The sequence below is a fragment of the Poromitra crassiceps genome, assembly GCF_964638095.1.
Source record: "Poromitra crassiceps genome assembly, chromosome: 10".
NCBI classification, from domain to species: domain Eukaryota; kingdom Metazoa; phylum Chordata; class Actinopteri; order Beryciformes; family Melamphaidae; genus Poromitra; species Poromitra crassiceps.
The window spans coordinates 3762903-3786410 of record NC_139631.1 but is presented as its reverse complement, the minus strand read 5'-3'; the positions used below and the strand labels follow the sequence as shown (position 1 = coordinate 3786410).

At 44.9% G+C, this 23508-nt stretch overlaps 2 protein-coding genes across 2 annotated transcripts; one reads left to right on the top strand and one right to left on the bottom strand.

The window, feature by feature from the left end:
* Window positions 1-733: 733 nt before the first annotated feature.
* LOC310783782 (monocarboxylate transporter 13) lies at window positions 734-3291 on the top strand (the record flags this gene model as incomplete). Its single annotated transcript, XM_083644687.1, has 5 exons — window positions 734-935; window positions 1022-1165; window positions 1269-2021; window positions 2938-3134; window positions 3262-3291. The coding sequence occupies 5 exons, from the start codon at window positions 734-736 to the stop codon at window positions 3289-3291; spliced, it is 1326 nt and encodes a 441-aa protein (XP_083500813.1).
* A 1105-nt stretch (window positions 3292-4396) lies between these two features.
* gldc (glycine dehydrogenase (decarboxylating)) lies at window positions 4397-23407 on the bottom strand (the record flags this gene model as incomplete). The annotated part of the gene is made up of 24 exons (XM_083644686.1): window positions 4397-4537; window positions 5003-5083; window positions 5209-5381; window positions 6121-6216; window positions 6316-6427; window positions 7120-7261; window positions 7575-7687; window positions 8781-8930; window positions 9652-9777; window positions 11904-11979; window positions 13093-13235; window positions 13649-13690; window positions 13799-13883; window positions 14157-14254; window positions 14421-14501; window positions 14769-14908; window positions 15301-15406; window positions 15567-15663; window positions 16368-16564; window positions 17273-17420; window positions 17581-17658; window positions 18564-18728; window positions 20304-20439; window positions 23161-23407. 24 exons carry the CDS (start codon window positions 23405-23407, stop codon window positions 4397-4399), a joined length of 2973 nt encoding a protein of 990 aa, XP_083500812.1.
* Window positions 23408-23508: the final 101 nt, after the last annotated feature.

Sequence of the window (23508 nt, the reverse complement as noted above, 5' to 3'; positions counted from 1 at the left end):
ATCGAATAGTTTCATGTGTGAAGCCCCATTGACAAAAGGTACAACTCCTGTACCTTTTTTTGTAGAAAAATACAAAGAATGTTTCCTCGATCCAGTGCTGTGCACCCTGTTGGACAACATTTTCTCACAGCTGCTATCAAAAGTGCACTAGTAGGCTATTTTCCATAGTCCATGCCTCTCCATGTGTTTTGCATGCTCATTTCCATGACCATTATGAATGGAATTTCACCACTCTTCATCCCACTATATGATGATTATAGCAGCTAATATAAACTAAATTGAATGAACCCATGAGCCAGAAAGATGTCTTATGAAAGTATATTTAAAGCCATACATTACTTTGCCAAAGGACTGAAATCTCAATGTACCATCATAAATATGTACAGAGTCCAAATATTCAGTGAAGTCTGACAGTTGACATGGATTCTTATACTGTAAGGCATGAAAGGAGGAGGGAGAGAGGAGGGGTGAATATGGTGCAGTCAAACTGAGAGGCTGCCCGTGCTTATCAGCAAGGCATTCCTGTCTCAGGGTCATTGTCATGCTGAGTTCTCTGAAGGCCAGAGCAAAGGGTAGAAATCCTTGATGTGTCTGCCTGTGTGTCTGCATTTATCTATATCAATTATATTCCCCTGGAGGAGGTGTATTGCCAGAGTGGTGTGTGTCCATCTTGCACTGCACACCTAACAGCTGTTGGATGCAGGCTGGGGAAGAGCCAACGGAGCAGCTGAAGATGAGGTCCAGCAAGGCGGGTCCCCCTGACGGGGGGTATGGTTGGGTGGTGGTCGCCTCCGCCTTCCTCATCATGGGCCTGACCACCGCTGTCGTCAAGAACTACGGCCTCTTCTTGCTGGAGATCCAAAGTCACTTTGGCGTCCTCGTCAGCACGACCTCCTGGGTCGCCTCCATCGTTATAGCCGTGTTTCACTTGGGAGGTAAGAGATGTGTTCGCATGAAATTCAAAATGCTTTTTTGTAATGAAACGTTTGTTTCACAGTGCCATGTTTGGTTTTCGCCCCAGCTCCAGTGGCTAGTGCGTTGAGCTTGCGCTTTTCTCAGAGAGCGGTCATCGTGGTCGGAGGCCTCCTGACCACGTCGGGAATGGTGCTGGCATCTCTGGACCTCAGTCTGCCCTGGCTGTACCTCGGGATGGGCCTCCTGCCAGGTAGCTCCAACAGTTTTGGGCTACTCCTCAGAACCTCAGGAAGCCACGCTCAGAAATCATTTTTAGTGACGCAACTTTGAAGGTCTCCCTCTTCTGTTTGCAGGAATAGGCATTTCATTCTCCTGGATCGCTGCAAACAGCATGGTCAGCCACTACTTCCTCCGGTGGCGTCCCATCGCCTATTCCGTGGCCAGCTCAGGGGAGTGTGTCTTCTCCATGGCGTTTAGCCCCTTCTTCCAGTGGCTTATTGACTCCTACACCTGGCAGGGTGCCTTGCTCATCATCGGAGGCCTTCAGCTCATGCGACCCCTCCAGACGGCCCAAAGCACAATCCGAGAAACCAAAGACAGTCTGGACAGCAAAGAAGCACCAAAAAGGAAGGTGATCTTCCAGTGCTCGTTGCTGAGAAAACCTGAATTTGTATTCTACGTCCTGTTCGCCATCTTCACAGTGACAGGGGTTTTCATCCCGCCTCTCTTTATAGTGCCCTTGGCCAAAAGCCTGGGTATGGAGGAGGAGTACTGGGCAGCCTCCATCCTCTCTGTCCTGGCTATGGCCGACCTGGTGGGAAGGCTGATGTGCGGCTGGCTGGCCAACATGAGGCTGTTGAGGAACCTCCAGCTGCTGAGCATGGTCGTGACCTTGCTGGGGGTGGTGCTCCTCCTACTGCCCATCAGCCAAACCTACTGCCCCCTGCTGGTCTTCTCTTCGCTCTACGGCCTCCTGGTGGGCTGCGTGGCGGCCGTCCACATCACCGCCATCGTGGACATCGTCGGCCTCGAGGGGTTCGACAGCGGCCTGGGGCTCTTCATGCTCTTCAGGAGCGCTGGCAGTTTTGTGGGAGTGCCGTCCGCTGGTGAGAAAGCTAGCCTATATGATGGGGGGGGGGGGGGGGGGGGACAGAGGTGGCCACCAGCTCAGTGGCCTTGTGGTTTGAGTGTCCGCCCTGAGACTGGGAGGTTGTGAGTTCGATCCCCGGCCGAGTCATACCAAAGACTATAAAGAAAATGGGACCCATTGCCTCCCTGCTTGGCACTCAGCATCAAAGGGTTGGAATTGGGGGGTTAGATCACCAAATGATTCCTGAGCGCGGCGCTGCTGCTGCTCACCGCTCCCCCAGAGGATGGGTCAAATGCGGAGAACAAATTTTGCACACTCAGGTGTGTGACAATCGTTGGGACTTTACCTTTACTTTAGGTTGCGCAAAATGAGATCCACACTCACTGATATGGCCTTGGCTCTCTATTCTTGCACAAAAACAAAAATGCGGTTGGCAAACGTTTCGCCCTAAAGGCTGGGGGGGGGGGGTCAATTTTAGTTGGTCAACCATACACTAGTCAATCATCTCTGGCAGTCATTAGATGATCCACACTGCATTGTTTTCATGCATCTTTTTCAGTTTCTTCTCATTAGAAATGGTGTGAACTCAAATCTGTTTTGTTCCAAAATGAGATGCCAGCATTTGAAAAATTAACACCTATTCTCTCACAAGTGATTGACAGTACAGAATATCAAAGTACAAAAATGTACAAAAGTGCTTCTTTCTTTTTTTAAGGATAATTGGCAACTTCAATCCTTGGTTGCCATTTTTACAGGCTGGTTTTTATATTTTAGAATGATGTAGGCTAATGATGAACTTAAGGGTGTTGTGTTTTTTCATCACAGAATGAGTGAAAGTTACATTGAAACAGCAGAAATGTCTCACTGCGAGTTCACTGAATGAATGGTTACGTCTGCAGCTGCTATATGTTTATATTGTCTCCTTGATGCAGGCTGGCTGGTGGACCAGACACACGGCTACAGCGCTGCCTTCTACCTGTCAGGCGCCTGCGTCATCTTATCAGGACTGTTTGTCGTCATCGTTGACCGTCTTGTTGAGAGCAGGAAAGCCAGCGATGCCATGGAAGCTGCATCGGACCCCAACGTTCAGCCGAAAGTCGACAAACCAAAGGTTGAGACAGAGACAACGGCAAGTTCTGTCTTTCCAAGTGAGACCGGATTTATTTCTGTCCCCCACCAAAGGGGGGACTATGGATCAGTATCCGCCCGTCCGGCCATCCGTTAGTCACACTGTAATGTTGACTTTGTGCCACTAGGGGTCGGAATTGACAATGATCGGGGACTGACCCAAGGGTGGATCTGCATCAGTGGTGGGGGACAACATGTTTACTATTCGCTTGTTTTTTTTAACATGAGCTTCTTGGACCTTCCAAGCCCGGCAGCACCTGATGTGAAGGGACAGAAAGATAAGATACAATCTTGTTCAATCTGTTAATGCACACACTACCTGATGGTTGGAGGGTGTGAGATATGATACAGGTTTAGGTGATTTTTTATGTTGACCCACAAGTGTTAAAACCCCATCTTCAGCCATTGCAGTGTTTTCAGCACCCGTCACTGTGATTACCGGTCACATCTCCCATAATAGTTTTTCTTAAAATACCCTAATTTCTCTAACATTTTAAATGTGGTTAGGGTTAGACATACTTCCAACTTTGCCTTCTTACAGTATTCCACTGCAGTATTACTAGAGATAAAATACTGAGTGAATCTTCAAGGATACTGATCTTATAGGTCAGACTGTTCCCCGTCCCCAGTAGAGCATTCTGTCAATTTGTATGTATACAGTATGTACAATATATATACATATGAAGAATCTTCCCCTCCTACCGTTTCCCAGTAGTGCATCTTACCTGCCTTCACACAAAGCACTCAAAAGACTTAAAGACAAAAATGTTTAATCCAGCCATTTTTTTCCTAAACAGACAAGATTAGAAAACAATTCATTAAAAAAAATTACATGAAGACTAGCCTCATCTATTTGGCTGATGAATGTCACAACACACATTAAAACACTGGATGCAAATATTAACAAAAGCCTACAAGACAACTTGACACCTACGTTTTTGTCAGTCCATTCTGGTATGCAAGAGAAAAGAAGGGGGGAAAGTCAAGGCAGTTATTTTATACAACATGGAATAGAGGCACCGAGGGCATTCATGAGGAGATGGAGGTGAGAACTTAACAACGCTCAGCTCTTTGAAGGATTTTCAGAGTAATTCGGAGGTGCGGTGATGTGGTTGATATACCGGTAATATAATATAATGGAAAGACCTCCGTGTCACAGGGTGCGTTTATTTTGCTACCCGGGAGAGCAAAAGCTGCACCTTTTGGGCTCAATGGAATAGTTCGAGAAGGGGAAAACCCCCTTAAGTGCTAGACAGACGGAGCCTATGAGGAGGCTCTGCTCTCCTCGTATGGAGACTCGTAGACCTCCATGGGGGGGCAGGTGCACACCAGGTGCTGGTCGCCGTAGATGTCATCGATCCTGGAGATGCTCGGCCAGAATTTGGTCTCGGGCCTTATGAAGGGCTGCAAGTCGGAAAGGGAGGAACAGAGTGAGAACAACCTTCAAATAAATAGTAATAATCTTCTCAATTGTCTTAAAACTCCTTCTCTAATGCTGCATTCCCAACAAGTGGGACGTGGACGTTTCCCAGTGGAAAAGTCCCACCCCACACCTTCAAAGCATTCCAGTGCACAAAGGCAAACTGCAAACATTTTATTTTATGGCACTTCATACTTTGGAAATGTATCTAAACATTCCATCCACCAGCCTAGCCTAGCATAGCCCGACGTTAGCCATGGTTGCGGCCATTGTTGTGTGACGTCAGACAACTGATTCCCCCGCCTAGTCAGGGTAGTAGAGGAATTAAAATCCATTGATGTTGCAATTCCCACTGCTCACCACTAGAGGTCCATGAAGACCATAAGATGACCTGCAGAGAAGTTGCTTTTGTAGGGTGGAGTGTGGTGAAATCAGATGAGGACACTCACCAAGGGGAACGCAGCGTACTCTCTGGAGTAGGGTCTGTCCCAGGTGGAGGAGGAGATGCATGCCAGGGAGTGAGGGGACATCTACACACACACACACACACACACACACACACACACACACGAGAACCTTAGATGGTAGCACATGTCACATCTCTTTATCAGTTATTACCCCACACAATAAAACATGAACGGAGCCAGCGGTGTACCTTGAGCGGGTTGATGCGCGAGTCCATCCTGCCCTCCTCGATGTCTGCAATCTCCTGTCTGATTGCCATTAGCGCGTCACAGAACCGGTCCATTTCGGCCTTGTCCTCCGATTCGGTGGGTTCAATCATCAGGGTTCCGGACACGGGCCACGACATGGTGGGGGCGTGGAAACCTGGAGGCCCAGGACAGAAGTCCCAGTCAACTTTCTTTTGTTGTGGACATTAAACCTGCATGGTCCCATATAGCTCAGTATTAAGAGCATGGTACTAACACTGCCAGAGTTATGGGTCTCAATCACACTGGGATCCAACCACGCTAAAATCCTATACACTCTTGGTACTGTGAGGGATGACTAGCAGCCAGAAGAACATAATTGGAATTTTGAATGAAAGAGATGTGTATATTAAATAAAAGCTCTTGAGGATATTTATTTAGTAGTGCAAGTATCTCTTTGGTCATTCATGTGATGACATCCTCCTCATCAACAAAAGATGTTTACAACCATTTTTGTTGTGGCTCTCCTGTAAAGTCTGCCAAAATCTACTTGCGCCCCTCTGGCTCCAAGCCCTTAACACACAGTACGGTATTCTGTATTATAATTAGAGTAATGAGGGTGACATGCGGTACATTCTTCTTTTTATAATTTTTTTTATTAATTAAATAGAAATTAGATAAAGAAAGAAAAACACACAAAACCACAAACATCTACAAAAAAGAAAACATATACAAACGCATACACAAGCAGATTCACTCAAAACATAATCCCCCTCCCCACAGAGCCCACCCACCCACAAACCCACAAAGATATTATCTCACAGTACTATATATGCCCCTCATATATGCCTCCTATCAAGGCGACGCCCAGTATATTCTGTATTATAATTCAAGAGTAATGTGGATATTCAGCTCACCATAGTCCTGCAGCCTCTTCGCCACGTCAACTGCCTCAATATTAGCCGTCTTCTTGAACGGCCTCACATCCAGAATAAACTCGTGTGCCACAAAACCTGAGACCCAAACAAACATTGGGGACAACATTTTAGTTCCGACAGGAGTTGATTGATTCAATCAATCTGGAGGACACACGGCTGCTTTCAATGCCTCACCTTTCCTGCCCCTGAAGAGGACCTTGTAGTGTCCCTCCAGCCTCTTGGCCATGTAGTTGGCATTGAGGATGGCGACCTCTGTAGCATGAACCAGTCCTTTGGATCCCATCATCTACACAACGCCACACATGAACAGGGGGGATGTTAAGTGTCAAGCATGTTAATATTGACTGATGTTTATTATTGCAGGAGTCATCTTAAGCTTTAAAAAAAAAGCAATCAATTAAGATGCAAAGCTGTTGATTTTCCCAACTGATTCCCTAGTCTAGTATCCACCTTATTCAGAAGAGACCGTCTGGCTCGAGAAACTAACAGGAAGTGTAAATACAAATCAGGACTTACGATTACACTTCCTGTGACTCCTAAACCTAGTCTGACTCATAATGTGAGTCAAACTAGGTTTGACCAGGTGAGTCAGACTAGTTTGAGCAGGTAAAACAGCCGGCGTTTTGAACAGGAAGTCATGATATAATGGGTCAAGTGGGCGGGGCTGCATAAGGTGAACAGACTAACACTTTTTGCATGCGATGTGTCACTCGCAATGAACCTTGGGGCTTCCCCATTCACTTATCAGCCAAGTCACCATCCAATGCGTCCTCAGATGGCAAATCAACTTCCAGGATTGTCATTCATTCACCCATTTCTTGGTGTTATTTTGTTTTGGAATCGTACTAGAGGAGTTCAATATTATGTCGAAGGCGTCACGGAGGGAACATGAGCGCATCTTCAGAAAGATCCTGACTATGACGCCTTCTCTTGACACCAAGACATCAGCAGCCACCAATACCACAGAGATCTGCTGACCTTGATGTAGGCCCAGGAGATGGGCAGGATGGCGCTGGAGCCCCAGGGTGCGGCGCTGATGGTGCCCAGGGAGCTGCCGCTGTCCACCGACTGCATGGGAACCACCGGGTGGTTGGGCAGGAACGGGGCCAGGTGGGCCTTCCTGATGAAGGGAGAACACTACGTTTAGTCTCAAAGCAAATCGGACACATTGGACTTGATCTGCCTGTAGAAACGTGCAGGTGTGTGAATACACACACACGTCACACACACATGTAAGTAAGCAATTCTATGAATCACTCTGACCTCTGGAAATATGAGATTGATGCATTTGTCATTATTTTATAGACTAAACACCACTAAACGATTAATCGAAAGAATTATCAATACTGAAAACAATCGTTAGTTGCAGCCCTACACATTTGCTTTTATTTTCTCCTGTGATGCACTTGGCCATAGTCTATACACGGACTTACACTCCGATGGGCCCCATGCCTGGTCCTCCTCCACCATGAGGGATGCAGAAGGTCTTGTGGAGGTTGAGGTGAGACACGTCAGAGCCGTAATCTCCAGGTCGACACAGACCCACCTAAGGACAGAGTGAGACGATGACGTCAGCTCATCTACCAGAGTGGAGGAGGAGACAAACTAACCGGCAACATTTACCTGGTGGAAATATAGCTGTTGTAATTACGGTAACTACCATGGAGAGGAAAAAAGGTAATTGAAGCATGAGTAGATATTATGACCTGGAGATATAAACTACTAAACTTCCCACTTTACAGAGTAGTTCAGATTTAGTTTCTGGTTTAATGTATGGGGATAATGCATGCATGTCAATCAATACTTTTGAGAATATAGTTCTGTGTGTCTGTGTGTGTGTGTGTGTGTGTGTGTGGTATATTGAGGAAATAACTCTGGGAGATTTTAGTAAAAATGATTTTAGTAAAAACAAGTAATGTTGATTTCAGTGAACTCCCCTTTACTTTGATCCATCTAATTGAACTATAGAGGCAAGAGGCACATTAGTGGCTACTATCAGTAGAGGGCGGGGCTTGAGAAAGGGGTTTGCATCTTAAGGAAGGCAGAGGGGGGTGGGGTCCACAGGCTGCCTGCTAATTGGTGGAGGCAGCGCTGACGTAAAGACCGTCATCTGCATATTACAGACAAAGGTCAATCTCTTTTGGCTTACACTGCAGAATAATGCATATCTATTTTTAACCCTTATTCATCCTATTAGCCTGTAGTTTGACGAGTCATTTTAAGCGAGTCCCCGTGTGGGAAGTCAAGTCCTTTGTAAGTTTCAAAAAACTTTTCCTTACTCGCCTTGCCTTTAATGTCTATAGGTGCTTCTAGGAACTTTGCGGTGTGCTTTTATTGACCAACATCTTTGTACTGTATGTTAGTTGTATGTGGAACTGCTTTGTCTTATGGCTGCAGCATGGGTGAACTTTTCCACTTCATGGGACAATAAAGTTAATCTTGAATCACAGACATTCAAAGGTCGATCTCTTTTGGCTTCCACTGCAGAATAAACACTAATTCTATTAGTCATTAGTTCCACAAGTAATTACAGGCAATTCCCCGCTGTGGAAACTAAAACTCTTCCACAAGTTTCAAAAAAATATACCTGACTTGCCTTTATAAATCAACCAACCCAGCAGTACAGCGGTTTCTCTCACCTGGGCGTTCATGTTGGCACCGTCCAGGTAGACCTGGCCACCGTTCTCGTGGATCAGATCACACACGTCTCTGATGTTCTCCTCAAACACACCAAAGGTAGAGGGGTAGGTGATCATCATGGCCGCCAGGCTGGCCTTGTGCTTCTCCACCTACGGGAGGAGGACATGGATGAGAGGACAGATGGTTTGGAGACAATAACAATATCACATGGATTTGATCAATTTGTGTAAAGCCAGCGTACGGTAACAGGCAGCCAATCAGCAGCCTGGGTAGATACACAGCCAATGTTTTTCTTTGATTTGCTCACTGTCGGAGAGTCTAATGCCGAAGAAGACTCATGTGAATCCTCGCTGCGATGTCCACTGGGTGCTTTTTCCGTACATGGTCTATTTTTTCCGGATCTGATTGCAGCTGACAAGCGTGAAAATGCACTTTATTGACGGCATGCAACTCAATCAAACGCATCGCTTCCTTTATAATCCTGTGCTCCGGGCGTTCCGCATCTGGTGGACATTGGGCTTCAGGCGGTTAGCAGCTGGGACAAAGTTTGTGAACAGGCAAAAACCACAGTGAGGCTTTCAACTTTGTTGATCTATCCGACACTGGTTTCACAAATACTCGTACGTCAATTTGAGGTTCCAAGATCTCTGATATTTCCAATGATATTTTGATGGATATTTGGTAGAATAATATTGTAGGGTTGGAGTAGGTTCCGTGGGCCCGAGCATGACAGAAGGGACTCGGATCATGAAAAAGCAGCTGACGGTGCAGGTCTTTGACTTTCAGCTGACTCTCACCCAGCAGCACCTAGCATGAACATTGGCATATCTCTCTCTTTACACGCCTCTCTGAACACAGGCCAGCTCTCACCAGGGTCTTAAGGTGAGGCAGGTCGATGTTGCCATCCTTGTCCACCTCCACCACCTGCACCTTCATGCCGGCCATCTGAGCGCTGGCTGGGTTTGTGCCGTGGGCCGACTTTGGGATCAAACAGACCTGGAGGAGCAGAGAGACATGTCACCAGATCAGAAGTAGACAAAGTTGTGTGACCCTAACCTGGCCTGTTGAGTAACAAAAAGAGAAGTTGGGAGCACACTTCTAAAATAAATGTCTTCTGCTGGCTTTTTATATATTAAGTAAAAGAAAATATATTTACATACCAGTAAGTAACCGCTTACTATTAAACAATAGCACAACATCATTGCATTAACACCAGAAAAGCCAATGGCGTAGGTGTCTAAGAGAAGACCAAAGCTGTCAAGTGAAGGTGGTCAATATAATTTGAACTTTCCTTGGCTGATTTTGCAAATCCACAACCCTGGTCATGAGGCCTTTCTGGTGTTAGAAAGGTGTGATTAAATGCTATTTGAGCCTAAATCACTCACAACCACATTTAAAGAATAAATAATGACCATCTGTGCTTTTCAGTTTCAAAACGGCTTCGTCTGTGTGGGGACAGAACCCTTTAGGTTCACTTCTGATCTGTGCCTCCACAGACCTCGATGTAACCTAAACGCAGGTCATCAAATTGATTTTATCCCTTATTAGGGTGACCCCTACTGGCATTTTGCAACTTTAGTCACACAAGGACACTGGGGCAGTAAGACCTGTGGATTGGGTAACTTTGACTAATGACTGACTGGGAAAACAGTGTGACACACCAGTGACTTGCAGTTCTCAAAGTCTTAAAACCACCAAATATGGAATCTTGAAAGCAGGTAACCCCGTAGTGAGAACACAGTGTTTTCCGTCCCTTATTTGTACAAAGGACTGTCAGTTTGGACCTTGACTGTTTCAAGGTATCAGGCCACTATCTGAGATGTGCTTATGAGGGAGTCATTAAAAAATACTTGAGGCAGCGGGTGTTATCTCAGGGGGCTGTCCTCCTAGGTTACCTTGCCCTTAAACTCCTGCCAATCAGCACATTGAGACACTGGAGGAACTTCTAAGCAGGATTCTTGACGCGCTATTAATCTGTCATATCAAAACGACCTGTTCCGGCCTAAGAATAATAAAATGAACTGTCAGGAAGGCTGTCTGATACAGCTCATGCTCTGTCTGCGGCTTATGTGCTAATGATAGTGTTCATTAACCCTATGCCAGCAGGTCTTCAGTTAGCGCTATCAGGCAAAGAAATGACTGGTGATAAATCACACTGAGATATCAGTCCTGTAGCTGTGGTCGTAACGACAGAGAGCTTGTAGATTTCTGAAAAAGAAACTCTAATTTTTGCTTCCCCCAATTTTATATTTTCAAGCGACTGAGGGGCAAGTTAAACAAAGAGTCTGACCATGAAGCCATGCTTACTTTTGGGGTTTTCTCACAAACCCAAGTCAAAATGTACTTGAGAAGTTTCTGGACAGAGCGCGGGCATCAGGGCATCAGGTTTACTTATGGAAATATTGGGGGGATTGTAGGGAATTATGACTGACTCTTTCATCCCTCACTTCCAGGCATTTAAAGCTTATTTACACCCTGTTGCACTTACTGTGAGGCCATTTACACCTGGCATTAACATGTATTTTCTGTCATCAGATTGCAATTAGATAGTGCTTGACCACATTATAGCCTGATTTAATTTACACCTGGCGTTAACATGCGTTTTGGGTGATCAGATTTCAATCTGATTGCAATCTGATCACCCAAAATGGGTGTCCTCTCAAATCCGCATACAGTTGCTGTATCCAGATTGAGAGGACACATTGCACTCGTGTTCAATGTGTACACAATGTGTCCCTGACCAGCTCCACAGGACCAGCTCCACAGGTGGTTTGGCCGATCAGATTTGCAATCCGTCTTCAATGTGTCTTGGGGGGTGTTTACACCTGTACTTTCAAGTGGTCAAGCACAATCTGATTGCAATCTGATGACAGAAAATGCCAGGTGTAAATAGCCTCTGTGAGTTGCAGAGGATCAGTGAATGTGGCACTAGGGCTCTGACTCATTTTCCTCTGTATAATTTTCTTATGTCGTTAATCTGGGGGATTGAAGCTTATTCTATGGCTGCACTCACTTTAAAATCGCTTTGGCGAGAAAATCAGCCAAAAGCCTGAGTTGTCAAAAGAGATAATCCTCTCTCTGAGCAGCAGCACACTGTTCTCTCTGAGCAGCAGCGCACTTACTGTTCTCTGGCTCTCTCCCTTTGAGTTCAGGTAGGCTTTAATAGCTGCCAGGCCGGCGTATTCTCCCTGAGCACCACTGTAAAGCAAGGCAAACAGAGGGTCATGTACCACCCACACACACACACACACACACACACTTATGCTATTCATAAGCACGTGGCTGCTGATAAAGCTAAGTGGCGATAATCAGCAGAAGTGGCCTGCGCCATCAGCTGAAATCCAAAGAGATTACCAAAATAAAAGTATCAGATTCAATTCCTTATGTTTGCCTACGACGGCCTGATTTAAGTTTTGGACACAGGAAGGAAAGTTAAAATGTTTGATGATGCCAGGTGCTCTGACCAGGTTTCAAGTTTCAATCTTTTCTGTTTAATATATTTTGCCTCGTCATTACTCCAACGGTTGGCACCTGATTTGAAATATTTTCCTCTTTTTACTAAACTGCAGAAGACAAGCATGGATTCACAAAAACAGATGATACGATCTATTTTTTACCACTGAATATGAACAGAAAATTACATAAAAATGTTGTAAACTTTGACAAACGTGTCTTGGGCCCTGTTATGTGGTCCACACACAGGTACACCTACACTGAAATAAATGTTTAACAGGCGTCCTCCATTGAAATAATCATTACTCTCTAGAGTAGTGATTTTAATTTGTGGGATAAACGTAAAATTATTCATGGAATGTGCAAAACTACATTTCTAACCCACAATTTATTATTATGTCTTCATGCGTGTGGGTGTGTGTGGGTGTGTGTGGGTGTGTGTGTGTGTGTGTGTGTGTGTGCGCGTGTTCTTATTTATGTTTTTTAAGCTATGCTTTTTTGTGCCTTTAAGATATTTTGGGGGATGCCGCTTTGTCAAGCCCCTTGAGGGCTTTTTGGAATCTCCTTGCATGTTTTCTTTTATTTAAATTGCATTTGATGGTGTCTTTGTATGCCGATTATTTTAATATGTGCTAAATAAATACAAATACAAATACAAATGCTTGGTCAGAAATGTCTTATTTGTGAAATAATTAACATTTGCTGCTTCTATAAACAGCTTGGAACAGGATGGTAATGGCCTGGAACTAAGAGCAAGAAAAGCTTAAAACCACACATGCAGGACGAGAGCCACCAGATGAACCAGTTCCATCAATACCACCAGGCAGATAATGAAGATGTGACAAAGATGGGCCTTACCTGTTGGGCTGGAAGGAGATCTTGTCGTAGCCTGTCACCTCACACAGGTCCCTCTCCAGCTGCCTGAACAGCTGCTGGTAGCCCTCCGCCTGGTCCAGAGGTACAAAGGGGTGGATGTTGGCAAACTCCTTCCAGGTGATGGGCTAAAAGGAGATGAGAACATAACACTATGGATTAAAAAAAAAAAAATACAGTAGGCAACTTTATTTAAAAAAAAACCTAACTGACAGTATCTGATTTTAGAGCTCCAACAATTAGTCGATCGACATTTTTACAATCTGATCTTGTTCCAGCTTCTTAAATGTGAATATTTTCTGGTGTCTTTAGTCTTCTATGACACTAAATAGATTATCTTTGGGTTGTGGACTGATTGTCAGCACAAAATAAGACATTTGAGGATGTCATCCTGGGCCTTGGGGAAAAAAGTGATTGCCATTTTTCACCATTGTGTGACATTTTATAGACCAGCTAATCGATGAATTGAGAAAACAATCAACAGATCAATCGATAACGAAAGTAATCTGTGAGCACTAGTGAGACAGGCTGATCAACTCACCATGAGTTCCGAAGAACTATTCAGCTTCATGGTGCAGGAGCCCTGAGGAGGAAAAGAACATCACCACCACAGAACTCGAGGCACATGACATGAAACCATATCAAAGTGGGACGCTGTGCTTTGTGTCTCTGACTTCAGGTGAAGACTAACCAGGGGGATCATGCTGTGCACCAGGGAGATGTCCTTGTTCTCCAGGCGCTTCATGTATCGCACAATGTTGGTCTCCGAGTGGTAGCTGGAGAGAGGGAACAACCAGGCAGGTTTAGCTGAGGGCTAACATGCTCCTATGCCAGTATGCCCAGTATGGCAATATAGTGGCATGCTAAGCAAGTCTAGCAGGGCTTATTATCAGACAATCAGTATGGAAAGTGTGAATATGATACACAAAAATGGTTAAAAAAAAGATGGTCGATATAGAGGGCATAACAATCACAACTGTGCCATAATATGTTCTCATTGCTACAGTATATTGTGCTATGGGAATGCAAATTCATTGAGCTGTACCAACCTGTTGAAGACCTGGTGGCTGAGGTACTTGCTCGTCCTCTTGAAAGGACCTGCCATGATCCCCTTCACCCGCTCACCCATCTTCTCAGCGATCAGCTCCTGGAAATTAAAAAACAAACAAACGAGATGAGATGTTAATTGAACTTATGAAAGGAAGAGATGAGATGTTAATTGAACTTATGAAAGGAAGAGATGAGATGTTAATTGAACTTATGAAAGGAAAGGGGGGGGGGGGGGTGGATAGTACAAAATGCATCCAACATACAGCTGAAGATTCACAGCCAAAGACCCAAAGCAGATCATCCAGGTCCCTCTCAGTCACAGTCTCATCCAGAGAGACGCCCAACTGTGGAGAGAAGAACAGGCGGGTAGAAGAACAATGTCAAACAGTAAAAGTCTGTAAGGTTTTGAAAGACAATGCAGGGAAGTTTCTCATCTCTCTGCTGCAGTCTGCAGACTATGATTAAGCATCAACAGAGCCACATTTATGATGATATTTGGACCAATAATTTGAGAAACCATTAAAAACAACACCACAAGTCTATGTCAGTCTAGAAATAGCAGTCCATGAATCGTTTGATCCTTTGAAAATTTAGAAGAGTGGGGATCTCACCACTCCTTCGGTGTAGAATCGCAGGTTGATCTGCCTCTGCACAGCCCTCTCCAGGATGTCCTTGACTGCCACACTACAGTGGACCTTCAGCGTGTCGAAGAACATCTCGCTGTGCAGCCTGTGGCCTGCCCTCTTCAGCCCTGACACACACAGTGGGGTGGGGGGGGATGGTTACGCATTTGTTCAACTCGTCACCCACCGGAAAGAATGAGAATGCCTTTATGGGGAGGCTGGTGGCAGTTTAGGGGGGGCAATGTGTGTGTGTGGGGGGGGGGCTTCATTATTTTGATGTCAACTCCACACCTGTAAAGTTTCGTGACTGCATCTTGCACTGTTTTGTTGCTATCGTGGTGACAAAATCTGCCCATCCATAGACAGACAAACACCTGGCAAAGTACTTAAAACTGCTTCTGTGCTAGTTCCCACTTTTATAGGTGTCTCCAGACCCACATTTTGCCATGATGACACACACAGGCTCACAAGGTGAAAACAATTCCAGCCCCATTACCGCAGCTGGTCAAGAGTAATTTACCTTCAGCCAGGATCAGAGCAGCATTGTGAGTCCTCACAGCAATGTGTTTGAGGCCCTGTGGACCATGGTACACTGCATACATGGCTGCCATGTTAGCCAGCAGAGCCTGGAAGGAACAGTTGAGTAAGAGTTGAGTAAGAGAGTATTGAAGCCATTTGTGAATGAAATGAGAGACATTTCTTTTGGGTGAAATGTCTTTATGAGTCTCTTGGGGTTTTCCTTGTCTCTCATCACAGTTTTGAATCTTTCAGTTTGTATCGTCGTACCTGGGCAGTGCAGATGTTGCTGGTGGCTTTGTCTCGGCGGATGTGCTGCTCTCTGGTCTGCAGAGCGAGCCGGTACACTTCCTTACCTGCTGCATCCCTACAAACACAAATACATGGCGTTACTTTTTGGGCACACTTGTTGATGAAAGGTCCTACACTCAAATTGAGCCTATCACAGTAGGACTATTGGAAGGGAGGAGATCCCACAAATGGTATACAACACAGTCAGTGGTGTTTATAAGATCCAAGGGAGATAATACAGATTTTTTTTCATAGGAGGTACTGTCACAGTTCAAGAACCATTTATGAAGGGGTTCCTCAAGGAAGCTTCCAAGGTACCCCCTGACTGTAATCTGAAGTCCTGTCACTGGGTGTGCATGGTGCATTTTCTACACAGAAAATTAGGGGTGTCACGATACTCAGTTCACAATACGATACGATACACAATATTGGGTTCAGGATAACGATACGATATTTTAACAATATTCTTTTGTGATTGATTTGTAAGTTGAGGGGGCATCCTCCACGCTAATTTGAGTAATTTCACCATTTTCATCCTCCGTGTCTGTAACATCCCTCGTCTGTTCAAACAAAGCAATGAAAAGGAGAGCGAGCATGCAATCAGATGCAGATCAGTGCCACCATGTTCAGCTTCTTTTTCTCACGATATGAGATTTCATCTCAACGATACATATTGTCACGTTTTGATATTGCGATATATTGTGGGACGATATATTGCGACATCCCTACAGAAAATACATTCATTTTAAGCAATATTGAGCCACGACTAATGTCTCTCACCTGGTGACTCCGACCATTCTGCCAGGTATCATCCGGACCAGGTTCTCTTTAACGGAGAAGAAAGCTGCGTGGGGGCCGCCGTAACACAGCGGCACCCCGAACCTCTGCGAGCTGCCGATGGCGACATCGACCCCAAACTCCCCAGGGGGACGCAGCACGCAGAGGGCCAGCAGATCTGTGGCACAGCAGGCCAGCGCCTGGACAGGGAAGGAGAGATGAGGTGAGCCATGATGAGAACCAAATCAGTGCTCAATACTCCCACTTTATTAGTCATTAAAACAAAGACTAGGAATTAGATTCATTTAATTTGCTTACATTTCTTCACTTTTCCTTTGATAAACGTGTGCGTGTTCATCAGAGAGGTCAGAGCACAGTGTCATAGCTCGCTGTGAAAGTCTCTGTCCAGAGAAAGCTGGACTCTAAATCTTTTGCCTCTCAACCCCTTTGGTTTGTTTTGGTATTCGTTTGAACACGGGGGTCAGCCAATTACTTCCGATTGCATCGACACTTCCTGTAGCAGTACAGTACTTATATTGTGCTCGTTCCGTTATCGGCCTAGAATCATCTGCCACTCAATGCGAAATTGCAGCCCGTTCTCATTTCCAACGGTTTCCAGTGAGTCAGACTAGGTCTGACCAGGTCAAAGAGCCGGCGTTTTGAACAGGAAGTCGTAACACAACCGGGTCAAGGGGGCGGGGCTACATAAGGTAAATAAAGCGATGACAAACTGACCAGGTTGGTAAAAATTGGGCGTGTTGTGTGCAGTTTACTAACAGACACATGATCGTGTTGTGTGCAGTTTACTAACAGACACGTGATTTCTGGGTATTGGAGAGTCACATTTCTCCCCCTGCCGTTTGGAGCAGTCAACTTGTGAAATTGCCTGGTGGGAAAAGCTCTCTTACCCCTCCCTTGTGAGCACGGTCCACCAGAGCGGTGAAGTCCTCCACCCTGCCGTCAGTGTCTGGGTACTGGAAGAGGACACCGCTCACATCCTTCCCACTGAAGTCCATCTCGTGAGGCAGCTTCAGCACCGTCTTCACCCCAATGTAGCTGAAAGATATTGCTTCAGTATCATTCTGCTGCGTTTTATGCGGTAAATCAACTTTGTCTTTTGCTTTTCCTCAAAGGTTTTTCATATAACTTGGATGCACAAGGGAGTTCATGCATTCATTGATTTGCGTGTGTATTATCATGGATGTTCAGTACATACTTGGCTCTGGTCTGCACCACAGCAATGGTCTGGGGATGGCAACGTGGGTCAATGTAGAAGGTCCTTCTTTTGTTCTGTCTGTGGGGAGTAGACGCAGATCGTGATTAGTGACCAGAAAACAGCATCCCATCCTGTCAGACCTCATCCACATAGAAAAATGGGGATATATATATATATATATATATATATATATATATATATATATATATATATATATATATATATATATATATTTTAGGGGTGTCACGATACACTCAGTTCACGATACTTTAACAATATTTTTTTGCGATCGATTTGTAAGTTGAGGGGGTATCCTCCACGCTAATTTGAGTAATTTCACCATTTTCATCCTCCGTGTCTGTAACGTCCCTCGTCTGTTCAAACAAAGCAATGAATGAAAAGGAGAGCGAACATGCAATCAGATGCAGATCAGTGACACCATGTTCAGCTTCTTTTTCTCACGATATGAGATTTCATCTCAACGATACATATTGTCACGTTTTGATATCGCGATATATTGTGGGACGATATACTGTGACATCCCTAATATATATATATATATATATATATATATATATATATCCAAAATATCTTTCCTCTCTTCTCATTCCTTTTCATAGCACTTCTTAATCATATTCATTCCAGCTCCCAGGAACATTCTGTTAACATCTGTTGTCAGTGCACTCTAGCTCTGAACCTAGATCACCTGTAATGATAGAGCCCAAAAACATCTCTGGATAAGAGCATTAATTAAAACTAAAATATAACCGTCTATGCACTGAAAATGTGAAGGCTTTTTTGGTTTCTTATGTTCTTCCTGTGGGTGACAGATGGACAATGAATATTACCCCAGGGTAATTACCCCTAATTGATGAGATCAGATAACATTTTGCAACATAATTTATTCGAAAAAGGAGAGAGATTCTTTTCCACGTGGCTCCTTGTTATTGAGGCAGTCTTCCTGGTCAACGTGCATCTACTACCTGTGGCAGAGCTGCATGGCCTCAGCGGCGGCCGTGCCCTCGTCCAGCAGGGAGGCGTTGGCCACAGCCATGCCGGTGATGTCGCAGATCATGGTCTGGTAGTTGAGCAGAGACTCCAGGCGACCCTGAGAGACCTCCGGCTGATAGGGCGTGTACTGAGTCACCCTGGAGACAATAGGGACACAATGAAACAACAGAGCGAGTCTCAGGGACCCGAGACAGGAGGTTACATTGTGGCTTTTCCAAGGAATTTGCTCAAAATGTTCACCTCCTCCCCCTGAGGGTTTTCAGAGTGGAGATGCATGAGCAAGGCTGCTTAGTTTGGAGAATGTGGAAAGGAGACTGTTAAAGATTTTATTTTTAAATCAGACTCACACACACTATAGTTCAGTATTTACCACCCTTAAAAGCGTTCAATTATTAATTTAAATACATATACATACACACATTTAATCTCACATGACCTCACAGAAATCCTAATCATGTTTACCATGTCCTGTTCTCATCAGCAACCAATACCACTGCCTCTCCACACTATCTGATGTTTTCACCCGACGTAATAATGTAATCTGTGGCACAACTTACTGTACTCAGTGTACTATGCCTCTGTCTGTATTAGGGCTTTGAGTCTTCACTGGCCTCACGATTTGATTACGATTCATCGGTCAACGATTCGATTCCACGACGCATCACGATACATCTCGATACATCTCGATACAGCTCCACCTATCACATCCTCAATTTTCTATATTATTACTGCACATGGCTACTTTTTCATCAATTAATACAAGCAGTCAGATAAATATCAACTCCCCTTTTTACTTAGAAAGTGCTTTAAAATCTGAATCGCAACATAAATTTAAACAAGCGATTCAGCGATTATCTGTCAACGATGCATCGCGACACATCCGCATCGCGATGCATCGATTAAGCGATTAATTTTGACACCACTAGTCTGTACGAACTTGTCTCTTATGTCAGCTCTCCCGTATGCGTCATTGCACCTTAAAACACTGTAACCATCTCTTTATCTTCTGTATCCCTGCCCATTGTGCTTGTAGCATCTCTTCCTCTCATGAGACCTTAAATATATTCAAGTAAGCCGAATCTCTGACTTTAATGGATTCTGTATCGGGGAGCATCAGTTCACAGCAGAAAGCATGACATGACAGGAGAGAAGCTCATATGATGTCAGTACACAGCAGAAAGCATGACATGACAGGAGAGAAGCTCATATGATGTCACATGAGTGAAAGCATGACATGACAGGAGAGACGCTCATATGATGTCACATGAGTAAAAGCATGACATGACAGGAGAGAAGCTCATATGATGTCACATGAGTGAAAGCATGACATGACAGGAGAGAAGCTCATATGATGTCACATGAGTGAAGTCACTCAATTCACTGTAAACCCAAAGTGGGAGCTCACGCCTCCAGTCATAAGATCTCCTATTAAAAAGGCACGCTATTCTGCAGCATAGCTGCAATTAAAGTTTGTAATGACTAGCAGAGTTCTGTCAATAAAATGTTAATCTGCTAGACAACTTGATCGACTCAAAGGAATCTGTACAGAACCGGGATCTTTAAGAATTGTGAATTTCTTTAAATGGAACTTAACGTGGAGTTACATTCCACTACAAGAGCGGTGTCGGAAATGCAGGCCGACGACAGTCGTTGGTTATTTATGCAGACGCATAGCCAAACGCAAGATCTCTCTCTGGCCTAAGGCCACTTACCAGCCTGAGTTCTCCAGGAGATTCCTCTGGATGGGCGGCGGTACTGAGCAGCTGTAGTAGCCCATGCCGATGTAGGACTTCCATAGCTTGTTCTTTGATGCAATCTTTTGGAGAGTCTCCAGGACCTCGTTCTCACCTGCAAAGTAAACCAGTGTGCAATTGTGATGTGGTTTTATTTCAAAAGGAATTGAGGATCTGGGTCTTTGGAAAATTATAACAAATACAGAATTTAAAGTTCAATTGCTTGTCCAAGCGGGGACAGACACCAATGACAAGCGAGTGATGATGATGATGATGATGATGCCATAAGATTTGACAAATGAACGGGGCACCCTCTCTCATCTCATCTGGGGAAGCGGCTGTCCATGAATAAGGTCAAAGAGATGAGCGTGACATGCAGCCATGTTTAGCAGCCAGGCACTCCACGACCACGTAGGCCTATCTGATAAGGGGGGGGGGGGGGGTTTAAACAATACAATTGCTGTCTAAACTACATTGTTGAATGAGGATATGCCTCCTCCTGTATATTTCCCATACAGTGTCAGCAGACAATGTAACACACTTCCATCCATGATCCATGTCCTAGGCACGATCCTTCTACAGTATGTGCTTCTCCCATCAAGAGAATGACTAGACACATAATGGGCTTTTCCCCGGCGGTGGCTAGTTATTTAGCCTCATTCCCCACTGAGGGAGCGCTGCCAACGCACACCCAGCCACCCAGATTCCTCTGGCCTTCCCTAGCTGCCTGGCAACTCCAAGGAATGGACAATACTGCCCGTCTGAACCAAGAGCCCAAACGACTCAAAACAGAACGACACCAGAGAGGGTAGCGCCACTATTATATATGACAGTATAATAAAACAATGTATTTATACTTCTTGTATCAGGCAACGTGGAGCGCATTAAACTCTGCAACTGTTGTTGAATCAACCGAAACCCATTGATACCTGATGCAGCATTTGTATGTGTATCCCTTTAAGACCGCGAACCGCCTTAACGCGGTTCGCGGTCTTAAAGGGATATGCACACAAATGAGGGATATACACGCAAATGCTGCATCAGGTATCAATGGGTTAAAAAAGATAGTGGATAATCAACAGGTTCAGAGCTCTCCATCTGTGGGTGTGTGTGTGCGTGCGTGCAGCGTGGGTGTGTGTGTGTGTGCGTGCTTGTTTCACTAGGTTGGGACCATGGGACTGGTTTTTCCCATGGATCCCAGAGTTCTTCAGAGCAACAAAAAAAAAGCCCGATTCAGATTCAGAGGCATCCAGCACATCTATTGTTGAAGAGAGAATCCCTCGCTGGCTTTGCAAACGAAGCCCTCCAGAGCTGAACAAGCAAAAAGCAGCTCTGCCTCCAGTTTGCTCCTTCAGCATGGCTTGTTGCATTTATGAACGCTGACAGATGGAGGCAGAGGAGGGAGCGAGGAAGGGGCTCGCAGGCAAGGTGGCTTATCCAAAAAAACACTACTTGGGACCACGGACCTCCTTTTCCCAGCACTGATCTGTACAAAATTGGACGACTAATTGGATTACTTTCAACTGACCCCATTTTGGGGCAGCAGCAGTGTCATTAGTGAGTCTGCACTATTTGTCTATTCCTTTAATTGTGTAGTCAGAAAAGTAATGCCAGGACAACACCTCCAATTTGACAAATATCACAGACAATGAATTTGTACCATATTCGAAAATGCTGATTTTTGTTGAAGTCAGCAATCAATGATCATTCAGCTTGAAATAGCTTGAAATTCTATAGCCTACTAGTGTAATGAAAGTACTCAGTGAAATGTTCTTTTGTATTTAAATAACGGTTATTATATCCAGTCATTTTACAGCTCTACTTTCTTCCCTGCATTACACTGCATCCTGCAACTGATGACCGCCTGATCAGACCGGCTAGAGCGTCCTTTGTCAGGCAAGACGAGAGAAAAAAATCCCATCACTGATTGCAAAACGTTTCAAACGTCTCGCAAAATCGTCACAAAACGGAAATGGGTTGTGTGTTTAACGTTGGCATTTTCATGCATTCCTCATAAAAGGTAAATTTCAAAAAATGAAAATATAATAAAAAAAAAAAATCCAGGCAAAACACCTTATTAGGAAGTCCATTGAGCTGTGATGTAATGTGAACGCTGTAACCAGATTAAACTGGACTTGGGACGGGAGCTCAGGGCTAAACTTTACACTCCAGTTGCCATCCTATGAGCAGCAGCTTCCCAACAGGAGATTGGTGCCGCTCGCCGAGTTTCGCAAAAACAACTCCTAATATGTTCAAAGGAAGACTTAACGCGGAGAGCGCTTCACGGCACACAATAGAAGTGCAACCTACATTTCAGCCACTCTCTGGGCTTGATTTACCCCCAGCTTTTATGTGGGGAAACCTTGACCACACAAAACAGCTTAACACACGAGTCAAACGGCATATTCCTATTATGTATTTGACAAATTATTACCGTTAAATCTGAGTTTGCACCGACGTTGGCTATGCAGCCCTTTTTACCAATATTTTCAACTCATAACGCATGTCACATCATTATGAGCAATAATAGCAAGTGTAGGCGAATGTAGTTAACTTACAGACTGGATCATCCATTTTCATACTTCTTTCAATACGGATGGAGGCTGGAACTGTGTCTTCAATCAACTGGTCGATCGACTGGAAACATTATGCATTACAATCAATAAAAGTCCCCAAATTTGCTATATTCACATTTTTGCAAGTATTTCAAACAGTGTTTGCATGTAGCCTACTGCGTACAAAGTAGATTTAAAAACACACATTTCTACCTAAATGTCTCTAGCAGATCTTACCTCAAGCCCGAGAGCATCCAGCATTTCTCTCTTCTCCCGCTCACCTGGGCCAATGTGCCTCTCAGAAAAGTCATCATGTCTGGGCAGTATTCTCTCTATCTGTCTGGAGGCGAGCGCCGGAGAGGTGCGGAGACCCCGGACCAGGGATGCCGCCTCGCCGCTGCTTCGGATCCTGCCCTGAAGTTTCCCCACCATGCGGCTCCTGCCACCACCACACAGATGCCTGCAAGGTGCATGGGGATTCAGCGACTTGGCGAAGAGGATCCCCCAGGACTTGGCGCAGCTCTGCATCTTTAAAAAATCACTCGCAAGACAAAGTTTGCAGAAAGAAAAACCCTCTCTCTTCCCAGTTCCCCACCCCGTTGCTCAGTAGATTTTTTTTTTACCCCCCC